This window comes from Triticum aestivum, chromosome 4B, assembly GCF_018294505.1.
Source record: "Triticum aestivum cultivar Chinese Spring chromosome 4B, IWGSC CS RefSeq v2.1, whole genome shotgun sequence".
Classification (NCBI taxonomy): domain Eukaryota; kingdom Viridiplantae; phylum Streptophyta; class Magnoliopsida; order Poales; family Poaceae; genus Triticum; species Triticum aestivum.
In genome coordinates this window covers 511,650,553-511,673,108 of record NC_057804.1, presented here as the reverse complement: position 1 = coordinate 511,673,108, position 22,556 = coordinate 511,650,553, and the positions used below count along the sequence as shown (strand labels likewise).

Sequence of the window (22,556 nt, the reverse complement as noted above, 5' to 3'; positions counted from 1 at the left end):
AGGCCTCGGGACCTCTTAGTCCCAAGCCCAGTACACCACCCCTGCCTGTTGCATCGTGTCTCTCTCCTAAGAGAGTTGAGACAGCTCACAAGGCCTCGGGACCTCTTAGTCCCAAGCCCACTACACCACCCCTGCCTGTTGCATCGTGTCTTTCTCCTAAGAGAGTTGAGACAGTTGAAAACAGGCAATTTTTCTCTCTCAATCGGCCATCACCACTCTACAAGTCTGTCCAGAGAGGTGCATTTCCTCCATCTGTTTTGCGGAAAGAGTCAGAGATGAATCCCATCAACCCTAGTTCTGTGCATGTTCCTCCTGCATATTCAAGGAAGGTTCCTCTTACTACAAAGGCAGAACCACCTCCTAAGAGTGTCATCACACTTGACAACAAAAAGTTATGCTCTATAAGCAATCAGGCTGCACTTAAATGTCAGCCCACAAAAAGAGACGCAGATCCTATTGTGGAAAAAGAAACTACTGTGAAGCTTCCATTACTGAGCCCAACATCTGTGCTTAGTTCAAGTTCCACCGAGGTATGTCTAGATACTGGAAGGTCTTCGTCCAGACTAAATTTGTTTGATGGAAAATCCAAGCTGGACTCGCTGCAGCCTGAAACAAACATACCTCAAGCAAAAAGCCCAGAGTCTACAATTCCAACCCCATGTGCTCAACTTTCCGATGATTTGAGAGTTGTTTCCTCCACTAAGAGCCATGTCGAGAGACAAACGAACCAGGAACCATCAATTAGTCGTAACATGTCTTCAGGTATGGTTATTATCCTGAAAGTAACATATTCCACCCAAAAGAAATACTGATGCATGATTTAGCTGCATTTTTCTTAGTCTACGTATATAAGACAAATGTCATGCATGATATTTGCTTCACTTAGTTCCAATAATTGGACCTTTTGTTTTCGAACTTATTTTGTTTACCATGTTGAATATTCCTTCAGTCCTCATGAAAGGGCTCAAGAGTATTGCTTGCTTTTTGCCCTAACATTAGATACAGGAAAAGAGAAGAATTAAATAGGAAAACCCAACTTTTAGCCTTTTTAAAATTGTACATATGTTTCCCATATTTCTGTTGCGGTGTTTTACAGTTCAGTGCACCTATTTGCAAGGATAGAATGATATAACAGAAAATATCATATTATTCCTTATGTGCAATCTTATAATATTTCTTCTGAGTAAATTCGTTGTTATGACGTTTTGATATGGATACAGGTGCCCAATTAATTCTACATACACCACTGTGCAAGGAGACATACCAACCAGAGGCCTGCTGGAAGTAAGTACTTTGCTTTTACGCATTAGAATCTTCTAATTTGAAGGGTCAGTGCAATTTGTTTACTGCATGAGTGTAATGATTTGGAAATTTTACGGACATAGTAGAATAGAAGATTGTTGTAGGCTCATTGTGCAAGCGCAAACTCAATACTAGAAGGTTACCTTCCCAAGTAGAAGCATGAAAAGGAGAAAACACAGCCCATGTGTGGGGTTTGAAACTCCATTTATACTACCTGCTATAAGCTTTGAATATTGGCTGCTAGGGGTTGCGGTTAATTAGCTGTATAGGCAGCAATTACTTATGCCATAAGCTATATTATACTTAGTCTGTTGACAAATACTATAAGATGTTTTGGATATTTCAATATGGGCTACATACGGACTGAAATGAGTGAACACACACACTAAAACGTGTCTATATACATCCGATTCAAAAAAAAAAGTTAAAACATCTTGTATTTGTGAACGGAGGGAATATAAGATAAGAATGTTCATGTGGCAAGTGATGACGGTTTATGCTTACTGAGGTCTTCTGCGATTCCAAAGATGTGAATCCTACTAGAGGACCCTGTGGTCTATTCTATTTCAGCCGAACACTCAGGATCATTATTTGCTTTTCTTTAGGGGCAAATTTGAAATAACTGGAGAGCTAACACACACTTGTGATGGACTTGAAGCCTATTTCCCTTGTGAAATTTCTAGCAAAGTTTATGAAGCTTCAAAACAGATGCCTGAAATCTTGAAGCTAGAGGCTCTACCTCTTTCTGGCCTGTTACCAAAAAAATTCAAGATGGAACCACCTTGTGCTCAAGATATTGGACTGTGCTTCATAAGTTCTTGTCAAAGGTACACTCATCATCTTAGCTTCCACTTACATTAAAGAAGGATTAGCAATGGTAGACTTACTTGCAGCCATGCCAGGTTCCATATAAAAAGATCTTGCATTGTATACAGTCTCTGTGTGTGTGTGCGTGCGCGCCCGCGCATATGAGCTTGCCTTATAAGCTTAAATTTTGCCTATTTATACAGGCCAAATAGGGACTCTTACCATCTCCTGGAAAATGTTTCTTCACATATTGGCTTGCGGACTGACATCGGCACCGTGGACTTGCTTATATTTTCGTCCAAGCTGCTTACGGAAGATGATCAAAGTATGTCCACTTGACTCTTATGAAGGCCACTGATACGCAATAGCTATGGTAGAGTTTACCGATTGCACGACATGCAGCTGATATTCATATCTTGTGAAGTTTTCCATTGGACATGTTATGCTTGAAACTGTTCTCTTCTATTTTGTTTCCACAATCTGGATGTTTTGTTAAGTTAGGCAATACCTGCTAAATGATTTCTGGAATGTTTGAAAAACTAGTATGCAGGGTCATATTCATTTAGCATCATCTAACTTCCGTAGAATCTGTTGTAACAGCGAAAGACGGAGAACTTTACCTTTTTGGAGTTTTCCAGAAGCATACCAGAAAGAGGCAGCACCGAGTCGACAGTCATACAGATATCAGCAATGCTGGCCTTTCAAAGGGAGACTGTCATATATCTGAGGATATTGGCATGGACCTGGATATGATAGGAGGCAAATACACAAAAGGTAAAAATCGTGAGATTGGCATGAAACTGGATGCAACAGAGGTCAAAAAGGTGGAAACGAGCAAACCCAAGGAGGTTGATGCAAATGCTGTGCTCAGTAATGCAGCTCCCGCTGTTTCTTTCTTCACTGGGTCTTGTAGTCCTGACTCCGCAGGTAACAACCTTTTTGTGTTGTTTGGGTGGTAGATCTTGCTATTTCAGCGATGCAGCCCCTGTACTTGCTTTTGCTGATTCATGTTTTTTCGTTGTATTTTCCAGGGACTACAGATTCTCTATGCAAATCTGCTAGGAGAGCTCCTGCTTGCGGAGACCTTGTTTTGGACCCACCTCCAGGATTTCCTCTTGATGTCCCTCCTGGCTTCACAAGAGCTCATTGTGGGCTTCGTAGAGGAAAAACTGCAGAATCACATATCGACTCTTCTCCCAGCCTTGCTTTCGACACTCCAGGACTGAGACTTGATGCTCCTCCTGGATTTACAAAAGCACATGGTGGGTTACACACCAATGACAGCAGCATGCCTTCTCCTGGATCAGAAAATGGTGCTTCCACTCTTTTCTCTGAGAAAAAGTCCCCAATCAAGTTCTCTCTCAACATTACAAGGCCTCCTGGATTTGCTAAATTGGCTGAGGTGAAAAAAGAGCCTGGGTTACCAGCATTCTTTAAGGCTACGGAGAAAACACCACCAATTGGAAAAGCAAATGAAAAGGATATCAAGCATGATAAGGTGCAACATTATCCCTGTCTTTATTTCTCTGTTCCGTGGTCTTTATTTCTCTGTTCCGTGGCTGGTTAGGAGTCTGGTTATTTATTGTTTTGGATCTCTGGGTCTCCATGCATGCTCTGCTTGTGCATTAATTATTTCAACTCCATGTATGCTCGTACTTCCGATAAGAAGAAACTCTTGTACCCCCTGAGGTTTTAGACATACTAGTTTTCTTTCTTGCTAGTTGTTGGTCTGCTCCCCGAATTGAACCCTTATCTTTTGCCTTTTGTTGTGTTACAATGAAGTTTCGGACCCTCGTTTAAGAAATAAAAGGCAAGGGACTGTTTTTGCCTTTACTATTTAACTTAAATGGTTACTACAGAACTCTTTTGAGTAGCAACATCAATATGCCTCTGATTTTCCTATTTACATTTTTTTTCTGTGACTACTTAGCTTATCAGCAGAAATATGTATTGAAATAAGAAATGCATAGTTTACCAAAGAATCCTAAGCTATCTGCACGATATGTTTTATTATTTTCCATTGGGGGGATGAATCAAATGAACTGATGCGTGTGCAGCAGGTGAACGTGGAAGTGGAGTCGGATGACAGCTCGGAGGAGCGAGAGTTTCCCAAGACCAAGAGGCTCTCAGATATCCTGGGTTCTTGTGCCTCTTCGTCTTGGAGGAACAACGCTACTACCTCAGCCGCACCTCGAAACTGCTCCGAAGTTTTCAGGCCTGCGACTGCGAGCAAGTTTGAGGAACAAAAGCAGCAGCATCGGCATTGCAGGAAGAGAGGGCAGCAGGAAGCATCCAAATCCGATGCTGCTGTTGAGGCCACCAAAAGGCTCAAGGTCAACGGCCGCATCGCACTGAACGGATGTCCTGCCCTTAACTCCAACCAAGCGCAGCCCAAAACTCCACCAACATAGCCGAGGTCGTCCTTCGTCTCCCGACCTGACGCAAGTGCTCTGTCTTGTGTGCGTGGCGTGTCGTCTCAACTGCTACCTCTAACTAATCGGCTATGAAAACAGACGGTGATTATCATGTCATATGTGTATGTAGTCAGACAGATATAATTTTATGTATGTACTAGCTGGGCCTACTGTCATGTCAGAACAAATATTACTTTTCTTGACCTTTTGAGTAACAACAAGTGACAACATGGTTAGTTAGCAGCGGATGACCTACAACCCTTACTTTTGAAGCCTCAAATCTATGCACGTTTATCATCACACAAACAATGAATTGCACACACAAATAAAAATTATTTGTACATTATATAAAATTTGATCACAGTGCATAATTCAAACATAAAATAAATAGTTCATTGATTCCAACGTGGATCCACACATGCTCCATATGATCATTGAGAAGTTGCATGTGGGCTTGTGGATCTTTAAGTTGTCGATGTGTCTCAAGAAAGTTGGCAACATGCTCCATAGGAGGCGGACTTGAACTTCTCAAATCATGGGGGTTGCCCTTCGCCCTCATCCTCCACAATCATATTATGCAAGATTACAAAACATGTCATGAATAGTCAAACTGTCTCTGATTCCCACATCATTGTAGCTCCACGAACAATACTCAAACAAACTTGGAGCACTTCGAATGCCCTCTCCACATCCTTTCTAGCATCCTTTTACGCTTGTGCAAAGAGAGATTGTTTTTTACCATGAGGATCGTATATAGTCTTCACAAACAACGCCCATTGAGAATAGATACCATCCACAAAGTAGTACCCCATGTTGTAGTTCTGACCGTTGACAGTGTAGTTGCATGCCGAAGCCTCTCCATCATAAAGTCTCTTGGACAAAGGAGATCGTTGGAGCACATTGATGTCATCGCTAGAACCAAGCGTGCAAAAGAAAGCATGCCAAATCAAGTCCTTTGATGCCACTGCTTTAAGTATGACGGTTGTCGCTTTGGTGTGACCTTGATACTATCCATGCAAATCTTTGGGGTAGTTCTTTTATTGTCAATGGATGCAATCAACTGAACCGAGTATACCTAAGAATCCTCTTTATGCTCCAATTGCCAACAAATTTTATTGTGTCCTCCATAGTTGGTTCTCTCGGATACTCTGGTCCAAACACATTCACCATGGTGTGTGCAAATTGCACCGTGGTGTTCAAGCATGTGATCTCTCCCATCTGGATAAAGATCCTGAGAGCAGTCGTGCATTTCTACATATGAGAGAAAGAAAGTTTCCCGCAACAATCCTTCCTCAGCTTGAAGTTGTTATCAGCCTCCTCCATGGCATTCACTAGCGACTCGGAAAAAATCTTCATAGTATGTTGGGCTCGGTTTGATGTAGTCATTGTAGAGAAGCCTTGCGTCATCGATCCTATCCCAGGGAGCAACTCTCCTGCCATTTATCGAACCTTTGAGATTCAGTACATGCTCCTTTTGCTTCTCCAATTCTTCCCGGATGCTCATCATCATCATTTCAGCATCCTCATCGTTCGAATCCGACGAATCGATGAACTCTCTGTATATGAATTCGCCAAGGTTTGTGTTTCCATACACATCATTCGACGACGAATTCATTGATGACCTACAAATGACCAAAAGAACAAAAAAACGCTCGGACCTTTCATCAAACACAGAGCACGAGGTGTATGTACGAAGGAGTTGCATGTACCGGGGAGGCGTCACGTGGCGGCGAACTTGTCCGTTGGCGGCACAGTTAGCGATGTTGTGGGTTGGGAACAATGGCAGTGGAGCTATGGTGGCAGCTGTGCAGATGAGGCAGAAAAGAGGAGAGGAAGAGGGCAAATCGGGCCAGAACGGGGACGTCTTCAGGAGATTTGGCGTGGACCCTACCGTCAGTCCGACGTGACAGGCGCATCCGGGCGTCCCCATATCCACCTCACATATGTGCTGGGTATGTAAGGTGCCAGTCAACTTGGACGTTTGGGCCAAGTTTACCAGGTCCGGTTTGGGTAGATCGAACAGACCGCATGGACGCTTAGGGCGGATATGTAGATGCTCTGATGACACAGGTTATCTGTATGTCCGTTTCAACTTTGATATGATTTGGTGATCTCCGTTTACACAGCAGTTCGCATGCACCTTCTCACAAAATTTACCACTAGCATAACCAACTACTTAGTCAAGTGGATATGGCCATCTCCAGCTCTTTCCTCCTACTTGGTCTTCTCATCCAAGGGACCATAAACCCAATGAGCCTTCCATACAATCGAATGCGACAGAAGTCGTTCCGTTGAGTAGCCTTCCACTTTCAGCTGTAAAATTTCGGGGGTAAATGAACCATCATCACGCATCACAGTAGAATAAAACAGATACACAAAACTAACTGCAAAGAATATTCACTGGACTACCACGAACATAACTTTCAGGGCACTAAATTTTGCCATTTAGAGCCCCATCCTATGAACCTGCTCATGGCCGTGCTGTGGGTGTTTGAATAGCCAAATTTTAATACGTTATATGGTGAAAACAGCATTATGGGATGCCATCAGGGCAATTCTCAGATTCTATATATATGGACTCCATGGAGACCAATTTGTTTCCCCGTGTAAAAAGGACAAACGCCATTTGGTGCTTACTTAGAGCAGAGAGGGTATAGTACAGCTCCACAAGCCTACCATCAATACTGTATGCACGATTTTCAATACAGATTCTTTGATCTGGAGTGTCTGTTTCGAGGTTTTAACCGAATAAGGCCTCATTCGGTTGGGTAGGGTTTGGAGAGGTTTGAAAGGGATTGGAGGGGATTAAATCCCTTGCAAGTCAAAATCCTCCTCAAACCTCCCCAATCCCCTCCAATCCCTGTGGCGAGGGGATTAAACGAACAGGGCCTAAAGGGACACTGAGAGGCTAAGCTCCAACCCAGTGAAGTACTCCCTTCCTAAACGCTCTTATATTTCTTTACAGAGGGAGTACTAAATACCAACACTACAACAAGTTCACAAGATGGACAACTTAGCAAATGGGACAGCGTTTTACCTTTGAGATGAAGGTGTGGTATTTCTCATCCATCCATTGGTGAGCTTCCGTATGACAAGATTTGCTCTTCTGCATCAAGCGTGCTAAGACGAGTCCATGTATGAAGGACTTCAAGACATCAGTTGCCACTGCCTGCTTGTGGATGAAGATATGAACACTGCCTTCCTTGTCCAGCAAAAAATAGTTGGCTGAACAAACGCGGGAGGTAAAGGAAGTCAGCAGCAATCAATATACTGTCAGAATAACCAACAAAAGAGTCGTACCATTTGAATAGTAGGATCTTGTTTTTGCAATCAGCAACCTGTTATATTTGACAAACCAATATAATCCATTCTTTAATCAATAGGCAATGTCACACACATAAAAGCATAGTTCAGAAGTTAGAACTTACATGTCAGAGTGAGTAAGCATCGAGGCTTTAGCACCTAAGTGTACAAGCTCATGTGGAAGTTTAACCCTAAGTAATTTCCGCCAGCTTGACCAAAACGGAAGAATATGCTCTTGCTTGGCAACCTGCTGTGGTGTAAGAACTAGGAAAATTCCACACAAAAAAGTTTGATGATTAAATAATGTAACTTCTTGCATCAAAATTTTGCAGGCTCATATAAACGAACCAGTTAAAGTTATTCTTGAGGCAATAATTAGAATTCCATGGACAGATCTACCTTAATTGCGCATTTGAGACATGGCAAAATAAAGAAGTGTCCCTTAAAAAAATGCTTGGCCTCGAACTTGGACCACACACCATATTTGGCAATATAATTAACTAAGAGTCACAACATGCAATATATTTTTTAGGTGTGGCTATGCAGCTAGTAATGGCCTGCTAATTTTCTTAGATGCTAACTGATCCTGCATGGTTACACTAACCACAACTCACAACAGAATGGATTTCACGAAACCAGGAAAAGGAAAAGCAATACACGCACCTTCACCATGTTCCATAAAATACTGCAGCAAGATGGACGTTCTCTCATAATTTAGTGTACTGAGTGAAAGTGACTGCACTGCCTTGTAATTTGCTGAATTGACACACATAGAACAAGCAGAAGTTTATAAACGAGAAGTGTGTTCAAATCTCAGTTCTGCTAATTGAATATATTATCTCAGTTCAAACGAGTCTAACTAGAAAGTGGGTAAAGTATTATTATACTATGGCATCAACATTTTGTTACTGGATATTTCTCATGACAATAAATCCTGGTGGTACCAAAACCCAACAGGAGACTGGGATTGGGGATATTAATTCAAATTCGAAATTAGGTAGCTAAATTCAAGTTACTGCCTTGTTTGGATATCTTGCTATTTCAAATTGACAGGACCAAATGAAATCTGGAATTCGTGCAGCTCACCATATATTGGACAGCAACAAAAAATAATACAATTTCTAATGTGTAACAGCTTCTGCAGTGTTTTCTCCTAAAAAATATCAACACAATTTGCAGCAGCACATGGATATGCTTAATGGGAGAGGCTAAGCAGAAGCTCTGCTTTTCTTCCTCTCACGCCGTAGACCATAATTGCTTTTGACAGGAACAGTAAGGCAACCACAGCCATGATTATACAGATGTTCGATTATAATGTCCGCTTCCAGAAATGATGTAATCGACAATGTCTAACAAGTTAATAACACACTTACCGTACATATGGAATACTGTGAGAGAAAGGAACGAAACCCATACAACCAAATCATGCCCCCTGGTAACATGTGCCAACAGCATTCCCAGTCCCATTCCTGACATTGTTGCAAGTGTCTCTTGGCTGCCCTCCTGAAAAGTTGGGTATGTTCCTTTAGCTACATTTTAGCGATAATTTACCATCTGATTGGTATCTACAAAATGTTGAGATTGTTCAAAGGTACCTTTGCAGATATATCAGCAGCATTATTTGCAAGTGCAAAATGTTGTGTTAACGCTGCTCTAGTTGCTCCACTGGCAACACCAGCTATACATTATGACCAAAAATTTAGCTAAGAGAAGAACAATTCCAGAAATTCCTCTTAAAAGTTTGTGAAATTTCAACATGTAAACTGACTTACTGAATGACCGTGATAGACTGCCCAAGCACATTATAACTATCAATGATGAAGGAAACAAAGGGCTTAAAAGATCCATCAACATTCCTGTAAACAACAACAAAACAGCGTTACTATACTTTCATGTGTATAGGAAAAGTGTTCTTTGTATGACCCAGATTTCATGTAAGATGTACTTTCAGGAACACGTGGCGCATCAAATCGTACCATCTGCCTAATATAGCAGAATACTGTAAAGAGTTAAATAAGTCCTACTCACTGACAGTTCAAAGTGATAGTAGAAACCTCAGATTGGGTAAGCAATGAGGGATAAGAACAGTAAGTCAAGCTCAAAAGGTGCTAGCACAGAACCTAACTTGGCTATATGACACAAGAGGATAAATACAGAGGGAGGGAAGAAACAGAAATATAGCATTTAATGTGATTTTAATTGAGCATTACCAAGGTCATTCATAAAGTCTGCAACTAGACGCCACATTTTGGCATTGCTATCAAGGTTGGATCCCTGGTGGAAAAGGAAGAAAAAATAATAATGAATAGAGTACAGACAAATGACAAACTGGCCAAACAAATTATCTCAGCAAACCATAATTAAGGAAATATATTATTTGCAGTGGTAAGATGATAATGTTTACTATCCTGATTAGTTAGAAAACTGGGTACCTGATAGAAGGCGAATAATATACCTCCAAGCATACCAGTCAAATCCCTGAGAAACCACTGGCAGAATAGAATGTATTCAGAAAAAAAGGGAGAAAACGCAACAATAAACCCAATAAAAGGAGAGAATTGACACCAAAAGTGCAGGTCATGCTGCCTGAGTTTATGGCCAAATCAACACACAGCTCATGCAATTGAGAAAGGCCTAAATCATCGCTAGGTTGTTGGCCAATCAAAAACAGCAAAGCTTGCCCCTTCGAATGATGGATCACACAGCAACAGCCACCAGGGGCATGTGGATCCAAAATAATCTAAGTGATATTTTTCATATATGCACATATTTCAGATTTTTAGGGGGGAAAGAAGGAAGTTCATACACGTTAATGAGATAATTCGTAAGCTCAGGCATACTATGTAAGAATTATATATATGGAAATTGGTGGAGGAGATTTACCTGAAAAGTGGCACCTATGACTGTAGCTGATTTCTCACCTACGCCAATGGCACCTAAAAGGGCCTGAAGCCAGTTCAGGTGGCATTTCATTTAGACCGGCAAAACAATAAGACGCAAAAACAAAGCAAAGATGAACAACCACAGCACTGCCAAGCTTACTTGAGTAGACAACATTGCACGGATGTATGTCGAGAGGCCCTATAGCAAAGCAGCCATGGATAAGGCATATATAAGAACTGAAGACCAAGTAGTTTTTTGGTCCAACAAGCTTGCAATCAGTTGCTGTAAAAAAAGGATTTAGGATCTACCTGTAAGGTGTCCCACATCTGGAATGGGACGTAGTCAGGAGTGACGCTGCCAGGAAAGCCCTGCCAATCAGAAGTCCTCGCTCATGAGTTGCCACAGGTGAAACGGAGAAGAATACTCCGCCAGGATCGAAATTCAGAGGCACCAGCTTTCATAGCTGTAACGGCTGTCACTGACATGCAGATTCTAATGGCGAGTGTGGAGAGCGTGAGGGTGGCTGACTCACCTCGGGCACGAAGGCGCCGAGCACGCGGCTGCCGATCCGCCCCCACCGGCTGCCGAACCTGGGCGGTGAGCTCGCGCGCGTGAGACGAGAGCGGGTCGAAACGAAGGAACCGGGCGGGACGGAGAGAGGGGAGGAGGGAGGGTCGGCGTGTCACCTGTTGGAGGTGAGGGAGGAGGCGGAGGCGGTGAGGACGGCGGTGCGGGAGAACGCGGAGCCGGAGGAGCCGCCCCATTCTTCGACCGTCACCCACGCCGCCGCGTCGGGCTCGCCGTGGCCCCCGGGGCGGTTGGATTCCACGTCCATGGATCCCCTCGCACAATCGCCGCCCGTGGCAACCAAGCGGCAGGCGAGAGGAGGAGCGGAGCCTCCCGTCCGGCGGGCAAGCAGGCAGCAGAGCGGGGATTCGAGTCGTGCCGAGGCGGTGGAGTTGACTCGGAGCGCCGGATTTGGATCGTGCCCGCCCGCGCTCGACTCCGCACGTTTGAGTTGGCTCTGCAGCCGCCCCACTGCTCCAGGTTGGACTTGGATTCAGGCAGTTCAGGTTCGTGCAAGTAGTACGGTACAGTATTATTTTTAGACGAGTCTCAGCAAATGCATTGCGTACTACTACTGTAATTTCAAACGCCCAGTGTTCCTAAGCATTTGCAGAACAAGTACACTGTAGATGAATTTAAATTTTAGACGTGATTTTTTTTGGTAGAAGCTGGAGAGCAAATGGCATTGATACATCGACATTCTTTTACGATCGAATTGATACATCTGCTAGCTTAGATGGTTATATGTTTCTTATGGTGAAACTAGCCCACCGGGATTTAAGTTCTGGACTTGCCACTAATGTTCACATTTTTCTATATTTATTTCAGTCTTTCCAGCGATGTTTGTTCAGTTGAAGGAGACGTTTCCGTTGACTAAGAGGTGTCTGTGGTGACTTCGTCAATCTCCTCGCCTCGCCGTCATCGGAGGGCGGCCCCAAGGAAAGCGGTGGTGGGGCACTTTCTTGTTGCCACAACGCAGGTGCACAACAAGTTATCGGACAATGCGGTTGCTTCTTCAGGCAACAAGGCGGCAGATTATGCCGACACGGTAGAGAGGCAAGTACACAACAACTTTTTCGGTGGGGTTCCCATGCAGGGAATCGGTGAGGACACGTCGCTTGCCTCGTGCGTGGAGTCGGCGAGAACATGGCATTCGCCTCAAATGCCTGCGGTGATCTGGATGATCGGTTCCCTAAGACGGGGGAGCAAGTTATTGCATGTGGTAGTGCTATCTCACTCGAGTTGTTGATTGTGGCCACCGATGGGTCTTCACGAGAGTTCTTCTCTTCAAATCCGGTGCCTACTACTATTGGCGGCTCGTTCTGGTGAGGTTTGCGGGATGCATATGAAAGGCTTATTTATGGGTTTTGACAACTCTCACTTTGGCCAGTTTTGCCTTCAACGTTGAGATGCAATATATAGACAACGACTTGATGCAGAGCGTATGGTTGTGATGGCTCTCACTTATGGCAATGTAGTCTTGTCTTGATCACATACAAGGGAGTTGCCAAGGAATCCAAGGGAGTGTGCACTAAAATCTACATAACACATTGGAAAAGAGCACTAAACAGTGGAGGGTTCTCAAGAAATATGATTACCAACATATTGATATTTTATATATATATATATATATATATATATAAATATAATAGATCTGAGAGCAAATTACATATAACCACCACATAACGGGCTAGAGTAACAGCCTGATACCACATTCAGGACAACTCACACAGAACCATCGACTCTGCATCAAACGAGTAGCAGATCTTAAGGTTGAGCTCACGAAAACGGTGAAACCAATAGGTGGGGTCCATCCGTCGGGCTGACGTGGTATGCACGGATGGATGGCGTTAGATGGTCGCGACACTGCGGTCGATTTAGATGGCCGGGGTTTATTATTCATCCGGGTGCATTTGCACATGGGAGCAGAATGGCTCTTTCACGTACAAGTTTCCTTCTCAATGAAACTACATTGTAGGCTCAGATTTGAGTAACAAAGTAAACATGTTGATCAAAAAGTCAAGCAAACTTGTGAAGTGAGATTGCTTATGAGCTAAGAAATGGATGATTAAAGTAACCATAGTATCTTGTTTGATATTATACAAGGGTCCACCAAAAAAGCTTGTGAAGTGAGATTTCTTATGAGCTAAAAAATGGATGATTAAAGTAGCCATAGTATCTTGTTTGATCTTATACAAGGGTCCACCAAGAAAGCTTGTGAAGTGAGATTGCTTATGAGCTAAGAAATGGATAGTTAAAGTAGGCATAGTATCTTCTTTGATACAAGGGTCCACCAAGAAAGCTTGTGAAGTAAGATTGCTTATGAGCTAAGAAATGGATGGTTAAATTAGGCATAGTATCTTCTTTGATACAAGGTTCCACCAAGAAAACTTGTGAAGTGAGATTGCTTATGAGCTAAGAAATGGATGGTTAAATTAGGCATAGTATCCTCTTTGATACAAGGGTCCACAAAGGAAACTTGTGAAGTGAGATTGCTTATGAACTAAGAAATGGATGGTTAAATTAGGCATAGTATCTTGGACGCAGCTATTCTGAGCTCGAGCTCAACTGAGCATACATGAACAGTAAAATCATAGAAAAAATTCAAAAAATTCAGGGTTTTTTGTGTGCAAAAGATTGACAAAATTTCTAAGTGCCTGGAAAATTTCATCATGAAATCACATTAGTGAAGGCGGTGGCAAAAAAACAAAATTGATGCTCCAAAAATTCCATTTTCAAAAGCATTTTGAAGTGCTGATTTTGTTTTTGTTTTCTGCGACTTCCCGATGTCGTTTCAAAGTGAAAATTTGCAGGCTCATAAAACATTTGTTAAAATTTATCACAAAAAAAATTAGATGTTTCTTTTATTTTGTTTCGTTTTTTTCGAATTTACTGTTCACCCAAACTCATTTGAGCTCGGGAGCAGAAGGACACTTCGTAGTATCTTGTTTGATCTTATACAGGGGTTCACCAAAAAAAGTTGTGAAGTGAGATTACTTATGAGCTAAGAAATGGATGGTTAAAGTAGGCATAGTATCTTGTTTGATCCTATACAAGTGTCAACCAAGAAAACTTGTGAAGTGAGATTGCTTATGAGCTAAAAATGGATGGTTAAAGTAGGCATAGTATCTTGTTTGACCTTCTACAAGGGTCCACCAAGAAAATTTGTGAAGTGAGATTGCTTATGAGCTAAGAAATGGATAGTTAAAGTAGGCATAGTATCATGTTTGATCTTTTACAAGGGTCCACCAAACATCCTCTCAAGTTTTTGTGATCATTGTTCTCGTTGTCATGATTGTGCAATGTGCTCTTCATTCAATGGTGTGGCTGCGATCGAACAACTACGGTTTCACAACAATTATAACTTTAGTTTAAAAAATACACTCTTCGGATTTCATGACAAACTAAATATATTCGAGCGGAAGCAATCCATTCAGAATAATACAACAGTAGTTAGACAATGCAAGTTTAACGTGTATCAATTTCAAGTCAATTTGATCCACACAAGTCAACACATAGTGTTTTATATATGAATTTTAAAATATGTATGAGTAACAAAAGTTGCTTAACTTACACTAGAGGAAAAAACACAAAGCTGAAAACGAGATAAGGATCAACCTCAAACAAACGTATAAGCCGACGTGTGGTGCAAGAGTTGCTCAAACATATGATGCTAAATCCATATCTATGTAATCAGAGGCGTAGCCAGGTTAAAGATACGCCCCGGACCAACATCATTGCTACACTAGTAAACAGTGTCAAACAGTGATCATGTAGCTACACACAACAAAGGAGCAGGCCAGCACGCCCCAGGCCACGGTCCTCGTAGCCTGGGCCCTGGCCATGCCTCTGTATTAATGGTTGTCACATGCAAAAAGGAAAAGAAGAATCAAGGTGTTGGATTTGGTGCTTTTTTTCTCAAACCAAAACATCCGCAAAAATTGTGACTTGGTACTACATAATTTTTTGATGAAAAAATATTACAGATCTATTTACGAAACAACAGTAAACACTAATGTCTTTTTTGACACGGCGGTAGAACATCACCCTTTTAACATCCTATATTATTTTAAGATTATTTCGAAACTCTAAAACCAGGTTTTCATGAAGTTTTCTTTAAAACTTGGTTTTCATGTGATATTGTGTCCGATGGAAAATGGATGGAGGGGTCATCCATGGAGAATCCAAGAAGGAAGGAAGGATGACAAGCAACAAGTGGCCAAAGGGGAACCGCCTATTTATAGACGGCGAGAGCTCCGTGCGCTTCGCCGGCCATACGTTCGAGGTAGCTGGTGCCTGGTAGCCTTCATTCATTCGAACTAGTGGGACTAGGAGTGGTACGAAGAATTGGTTGTCTGAATGTAATGCACTGGCTGGCACTGGCAGTGGCTTAATTTTGCTAGTGGAGTAGTAAATTGATGAATTATGATGCTAGTACGTTTTTTGGTGGGACGAATGAATCAACGAGGAGCAAATCTTGCCTTCTTGGTGTGTTTGTGAACGTCTGGCCCAAATGCCATTAAGTAGCAGGGTGCTCTCGTCCAGTGGCGGAGCTTAAAAAAAATGTTGGGCGGCCAAACTAAAGAAGTGCACAAAATTTTTACGCATTAGTGCCTACTCGGTACATTTTTGTTCTCATTGATTTTTTTTTGATGGGTTAACAAACAGGTTACTAGCAAGATACTAATATCTACCTTATTACGCGTTGTTTGAATGATCTTCTTTTTTTGAAATTAAAATGCACTTAACAAAAAAATTACGGGTTAGATACGCAACAACCTGCTAGTTTACCAACAAAAGATATATCTTTATCTTCTATTTCTACATATGAATTTATAATAAAATGCATGAAGTATGCTCAGTCCATTCAATGAATAATAGAAATCTAGTACTCCAGAGATAATTAGAAATGACCCGGCGATACAGTGGTCAGGAGGTGAACATCCAATGTTACTTAGCACCAACAGTAGACCGGTAGTCTCAGTGGATTGCAGCGGCCAGCGGAGGCATCTGGGCGGCACCGCGACAGGATTTTGACGCCCGGGCTGTAGGACTGGGCAGTGCGGAGGCTGGAGGCTGGAGGGAAGGTTAGATGGCGCCACTGCGAGGTCGCGTGGTGGCGAGCTAAGCCATGGAGATGGAGTAGGCAACAGAAAAAGCATGTGTTTAGCAACGAGGAGGTTGTCTGATCTGCATGATGTGCGACACAAGATCTGCGCCTACGTGAGATGCACGTGAAGGCGGCATTAGTCCTGGCTGGCTGTCGCTCAGTGGCGGAGCTTCAAAAAAAAGTTGGGCGGGCCAAGCTAAAGAAGTGCACAAAAATTTTAGGCATTAGTGCCTACTCGGTACCTTTTTGTTCTCATTGATTTTTTTATGGGTTAACAAACAGGTTACTAGCAAGATACTAATATCTACCTTATTACGCGTTGTTTGAATGGTCTTCTTTTTTGAATTTAAAATGCACTTAACAAAAAAATTACGGGTTAGATACGAACAACCTGCTAGTTTACCAACAAAAGATATATCTTTATCTTCTATTTCTACATATAAATTTATAATAAAATGCATGAATTATGCTCAGTCCATTCAATGAATAACAGAAATCTAGTACTCTAGAGATAATTAGAAATGACCCGGCGACACAGTTGTCAGGAGGTGAACATCCAACGTTACTCAGCACCGACAGTAAAACGGTAGTCTCAGTGGATTGCAGCGGCCAGCGGAGGCATCTGGGTGGCACCGCAACATGATTTTGACGCCCGGGCTGTAGGACTGGGCAGTGCGGAGGCTGGAGGCTGGAGGGGAGGATAGATGGCGCCACTGCGAGGTCGCGTGGTGGCGAGCTAAGCCATGCAGATGGAGTAGGCAACAGAAAAAGCATGTGTTTAGCAGCGAGGAGGTTGTCTGATCTGCATAATGTGCGACACAAGATATGCGCCTACGTGAGATGCACGTGAAGGCGGCATTAGTCCTGGCTAGCCGTCGCTGCTGCTCGTGTTTGTGTGTGCTTGTGCCGTCGTGCCAGGCTTCGATCGATTCATGGATTGTAACAGGCTGAGTGGGCTAGCATATAGGTATAAAAAATTGTGAAAAACCTGGGCGGGCCATGGCCCGGTTTGGCCCCAACAAAGCCCCGCTCCTGCTGTCGCTGCTGCTCGTGTTTGTGTGTGCTTGTGCTGTCGTGCCAGGCTTCGATCGATTCATGAATTATAATAGGCTGAGTGGGCTAGCATATAGGTATACAAAATTGTGAAAAACCTGGGCGGGCCATGGCCCGGTTTGGCCCCAACAAAGCTCCGCCCCTGCTCTCGTTCCATTTTTGGGAAAAGCAAGCACTGTAGCAATTCTTTAGGCCCGCGACATTCATTCATGGAAGTTCGACGGTACTAGTAAATGTTAGTGTTTGGATGAAATTCACCTAGTTTGTAAGATTAAGAAGGGCCTCTTTAACTCACATGATTCTAAGATGTAGGAATAGAAAAACATAGAATTGGAATGTCATGCTCAACTCAACCATACACTATTTGGGTCGTTTGATTGCATCATAGAAAAAACAAAGGATCTTTCAAAGAAGTTTGAGCAGATGCTAAAATCCTATGGGAAGTATAGTAGTACAAAGAAATCTTTAGGAAAAATTCATACATGATTCAATCCTATGAATCAAACAACCAACATAAGGAAAATTTCCAAAGAATCTAACCCTCTAAAATTCCTACAAAAAATCTTTAAATGAAAGGAGCCCTGATAATGTGGTTTTCCTACACCAGAATGACATTGGTGGACGATCGACATGGTGGTTGACATCATGTCATCGCAAAGACCTTATTTGACAAAAAAAGAAGTCGTTCCAACGTCCTCATGAGACCAAACGTTCTAAGTCATAAATCTGATCTATGCATGTCTAAAAGTCTAGCTAATACTAACAGGAGTGTGGAGGTAATATGGTAGCATGATAACTAATTGGTATTTTCGCCAACCTTATTTCAACATTCAAATCGACCACTCGGGATAGTGATTGACGTGGTTGTCAAACAAAACTAATTTTGATAAATATGATAAAAGATGAGTAAATGGCACTAGCGTCAGCGGGTGCACTTAATTCACAAAACTCTGGAGAGAAAAATCGGAAAGCATGTTACTAAAATTGTGAGGCGGGTGCATATTGGTCACAAAGTAGCCACATCATCTACTGGACTGGCAGCTAGCCATTTTGTTGGAAAGGCTCACGTGACATTGTTGAGGATTGGTGTTTTTGCGCAAAGGTCATTGTTATATTTTTTGAGGGGGCGTATTATAAAAGTGCCTTTGACTGTTATATCGACACAGAGCACACAAAAATTCTCCATTCTATAATTTCCAAATCCCTAACCCTAGCTCACTCGTTCCCAAATCGGAGATAATGGGAGGTGGCATGGACGGCAATGAGACATCAGCAGGGGCGATGACGGGAGTGTGGCTTTTGGATGGAGTGGCGGCAACATCACGAGAGGTAGTGGTGTTGTCATCACGAGAGGTAGCTTGACGAAGTTCATGCCGGCTTGGTCATGCATCCACGACGATTGGGCTTTTTCCCAATAGGTGTGGCAGCATGGCGAGCCCAACATGTGGTCGAAGGGCGGGTGCATTATCCTCGCACATAGGAAGGGGATAACTGCGTTGAAGGAGCAATTCCTTATCTGACTCTTTCCTCTCTGCCTTCATTTTCCTCAACTTCTCCTTGTTGATAGGGCTCAATATCACTTCACGCGAATCAGGGGATCCATCGTAAACTGCATTCTCCTCCTGTAGGTTTTTTCCACATGTTTTACAAACAAAACAAGGACTTTGTTCCCTACATATGCCCTTGGCATCATGTCATAATCCTTCTCAAAATCAATTGGCATCAGGTCATCAATGGTTTCCCCTGGTGGGCACCAGAGAATAAGCCTCATCTCATCATCTAGATATCCTAACTGCCTAATTATCTATTAATTAGGATACCACGCTCCTTAGATTTGGAGCTTCCTGATGCCTCAAGGGTTGTGTGCTCGTTGGGCCTGCCTATAATGGCGTGGGTCATTGGTTGAGGATTCATTTTTAAATATTGTGATAATTTTTAGATTTTCAAACTTTATTTCAAAATTGCAATATATTTTTTGAAATTAATGAATACTTTAAATTTTTCCAAGGTTCTTTTTAAACATGTTTTTTTTAATTTTAAACTTCTTAAAATTCCAATATTTTTAAAATCCATGGACATCTTTTGATTTAACAAAATTAAAAAAATGATAGTAAGCTTTTTATAAGATAGCACTGGAGCGAGCACAAAAAGAAAGCTAAACGTGACATTGGGGGAGGGAGTTGAGTTGCGCGGGGGAGACCTTTGTGTGTCGACACATGTGAATGTTATGTCAGCAATTTCAATGTTTCAACGTGGAACAAGAGCTCCCAAGGGGCTTACAAAGCGACCACCTGCTAACACGAGACCGAAATGCGCGGGGACACCACAATCACGCACCAAACAATTCCACTATCCTCAGAATAAATACCTTCTCTAGCTGCACCTTAGCACGATACACGAACGGAAACAAACAACAACATAACATAATTAAAACCCAAGCCAATGCAAATAAAATCGGAACAAAACAACCTGCTGCACTAACCCGCTAGAGAAAAAAAGACAATCTCACGAGTGAAGAACGGAATGGCAAAGCGCACGTTAGCCTTTAGTATAGTCTATTATGTAATTTTAAGCTCTTGTTTACGTTCAAACTGTCAAACCAAGCAATCTCTCATCCAAATAGCATTTCAACACTGAAATTAGGTGACTCCGTACCTGCATTCAAAATTTAACCATGATCAGCGCGTCCAGCATGATGAACCCTAACCAGCGGCACTAAAAAATGAGGACCACTCCTGTAAAAAAAAGATTACATGGCGGTAGTACAAGTGGTCAAAGAAGAAGCGGAAGCGCCTACACTACAAATACACGGTGGAAGAGGCTACCCCGAGGCTGCGACATCCTTGCGAAACGCAAACGCCACACGACACCACCACCTTCTTCTCGCTCGCCGCGCACCCACACACCCCAGCGCTACTCAACCATGTCGGTCTCCACGGGAAAATTCCCGGCGGCGGGCGGAGAAGTCGGCAGCGACGCGGCGGTCGGAGGGTCGCCGTGCGGCCGTCCAACAAGATTCGCGGGCGCCGGCGAGGAGGCGCGCGCCAGGCGGGAGGCGGAGAAGGCGGAGCTGGAGAGGAAGATCGCGAGCACCAAGGAAGAGATCGCCGCCCTGGAGACGGCGCTCGTCGAGGTGGACGCCGCCGCCGGCCCCGAGCCCGCCAAGCCGTAGTTTCACAACTCCTGAACTGCCGGCGCGCGTTCGTCGGTCATCTCCGTGCGCTTCGCCGTTTTAATTGACTTCGTTGGAACTGGTGGTAGCTGATGATTGTAATGCATCGATTGGCGGTGGCTTTGCGTAGTTAATTTGATGCCTATTAATTATAATTTGATGCCTATTAATTATAATTGACATCGTAATGCTGACGAATCGGCAACGAGCAGTGATCTAGTAGTACTGATCTTCGTGTTGCCAGGCGGCAGAAGTGCCTTGCCATTTTATTTTATTTTTCTGAAAGGGTGCCTTGCCATTCTTTAGCAGCGCGGACTCGTCTCTTCGTGTGAAGCAGACCGGTCACAGGAGCAGCTGGAAAGTTGACGGGCCATTTTGGGCAAGTGAGTACTGCTTTAGCACATGCCAACCGCAGCAGCAGCAGCAGCTCGATCAGCTTTGAGCTTTCTCCCAAACTGTAAAAAAAACGCCTGTAAAACCTCAGCGGGTTCATCATTATTGATGAAAAATAGTGGTAACTCGATTGCTCAGGCTTGTTTTGAAACTGGAACGCATGGTTCTTTGCTTCAACTCTTGAACGCAGCAGATTCAGTTTTGTAGTACAAGAAACAGAGTCGGGTATGGGTTTTCATGCACCGAAACGGCGTGACGGGGCGGTCAAGGGCTCTGCTCAATCAGGCTGCAACTTTGTGACGCCGGTGCCCGCCCGGTGTTGGGTCGCAACCCGTGTCGTGTCGATCCCGGAGGCCGTGTCACAAACGTTTGACCGGAAAGTAGAAAAGGATTGCTCAGACTAGCCAGGCCATGTGGAGATATTCTCCTACCATCTCTTTTGAAGCCCTTGTCCGATCTGACAAGACCTGTGTACTGGAGCCCCGGCCTCTTGTAGCTTTTCAATTCCGTCCATTTTTATTTTTTTTTAATGTTGGCACTCGCTACCAAATTCATTGATCACAGGAGAAGAACCGGGACCAAAGTACAAGAAGTGCCTAGGAGGGCAAGCACCAGCAAAGCAAAAGAAGATGCAAAAGAAGAAGAAGAGGGGGCTATATAACTACTCAGCCAGGGTCAAAAAGATTTCCGGCTCCGGCCAAGTTCCACAATTGAGTTTCGTCTCTAATCTTCTGCACCAGCTGATTGATATGCAGTGATTCTAGTTTGAATATGCGCATATTCCTTTCGTTCCAAATCTCCCATGCGATCAGGTGAACCAGCGAAAGTGTGCCTTTTTTCTTCTCTTTGGGCGCCAGAGAGACACAGGTGCTCAACCAATCCTTGATGATCACCACGTCATTCCAGGCTGGTGGGTTCAGCGATGGGTAGTTTGCAAGCGAGGCAATGGCCCCCCATGCCATTCTGGACCTAGGGCATTCAATCAGCAGATGGGACGGTGTCTCCAGATTTCGCATACAGAGGGGCAGCAATAGTTGTTCTCCCATTGTCTACGAAGCAACGCATCGGCGGTGAGGATCTTACCCAGTACCGCCGTCCACATGAGGAAACGGAATTTTCCGGGCGCCTAGGCTGACCAGATCATCTTGTATCCGTCCCTGGGGAGCGAGCCCTCGAACTGAATCATGTAGGCCGAACATGCCGAATACTAGTATATGCCATCCGATGTGAACCTCCACGTGATTCTGTCAGGTTGGTCTTCAGTCAATTGTACACTGTCCAGTATGTCTGCGAGCTTGGAGAGTTCAGAAACCATATGCCCGTCTAGCCCCCTCGCGAGGTCCGTCAGCCACGTCTCGTTTCGCATGGCGTCTCGGACCAATCTGTTCTTGCGGGTTGAAATCGTGAAGAGGCTCGGCGCAATCACCTTTGGACATTGGCCATGCAGCAAGCGATCATGCCAAAACCTTGCCAGCCCGCCGTCACCTACTGTGATCTCGGTAGCTATGGAGAACAGCATCAGTTCGTCCTCGTCGCAAGGCAGTGGTCCATG

The 22,556-nt window shown here is 43.5% G+C and overlaps 2 protein-coding genes across 2 annotated transcripts in view; one reads left to right on the top strand and one right to left on the bottom strand.

Moving 5' to 3' along the window:
- The window catches only part of LOC123092982 (uncharacterized), a gene marked incomplete in the record, with an annotated part of 7,609 nt that extends 2,850 nt beyond the window's left edge, over positions 1 to 4,759 (top strand). Inside the window, 7 exon segments of the mRNA XM_044514855.1 lie at positions 3 to 762; positions 1,221 to 1,284; positions 1,908 to 2,129; positions 2,313 to 2,434; positions 2,710 to 3,036; positions 3,141 to 3,607; positions 4,167 to 4,759. Coding sequence (XP_044370790.1) covers positions 3 to 762; positions 1,221 to 1,284; positions 1,908 to 2,129; positions 2,313 to 2,434; positions 2,710 to 3,036; positions 3,141 to 3,607; positions 4,167 to 4,520 — 2,316 coding nt within the window.
- Positions 4,760 to 6,599: 1,840 nt separating this feature from the next.
- Positions 6,600 to 11,765, bottom strand: LOC123092983 (protein root UVB sensitive 3). The gene is made up of 15 exons (XM_044514856.1): positions 11,396 to 11,765; positions 11,242 to 11,299; positions 11,018 to 11,077; positions 10,869 to 10,907; positions 10,710 to 10,772; positions 10,259 to 10,315; positions 10,037 to 10,100; positions 9,599 to 9,682; positions 9,422 to 9,504; positions 9,200 to 9,329; positions 8,490 to 8,582; positions 7,952 to 8,090; positions 7,824 to 7,861; positions 7,561 to 7,748; positions 6,600 to 6,836 (listed from the first exon to the last, which is right to left on the bottom strand). Exons 1-15 carry the CDS (start codon positions 11,542 to 11,544, stop codon positions 6,738 to 6,740), a joined length of 1,344 nt encoding a protein of 447 aa, XP_044370791.1. The 5' UTR covers positions 11,545 to 11,765; the 3' UTR covers positions 6,600 to 6,737.
- Between the last annotated feature and the right edge of the window lie 10,791 nt (positions 11,766 to 22,556).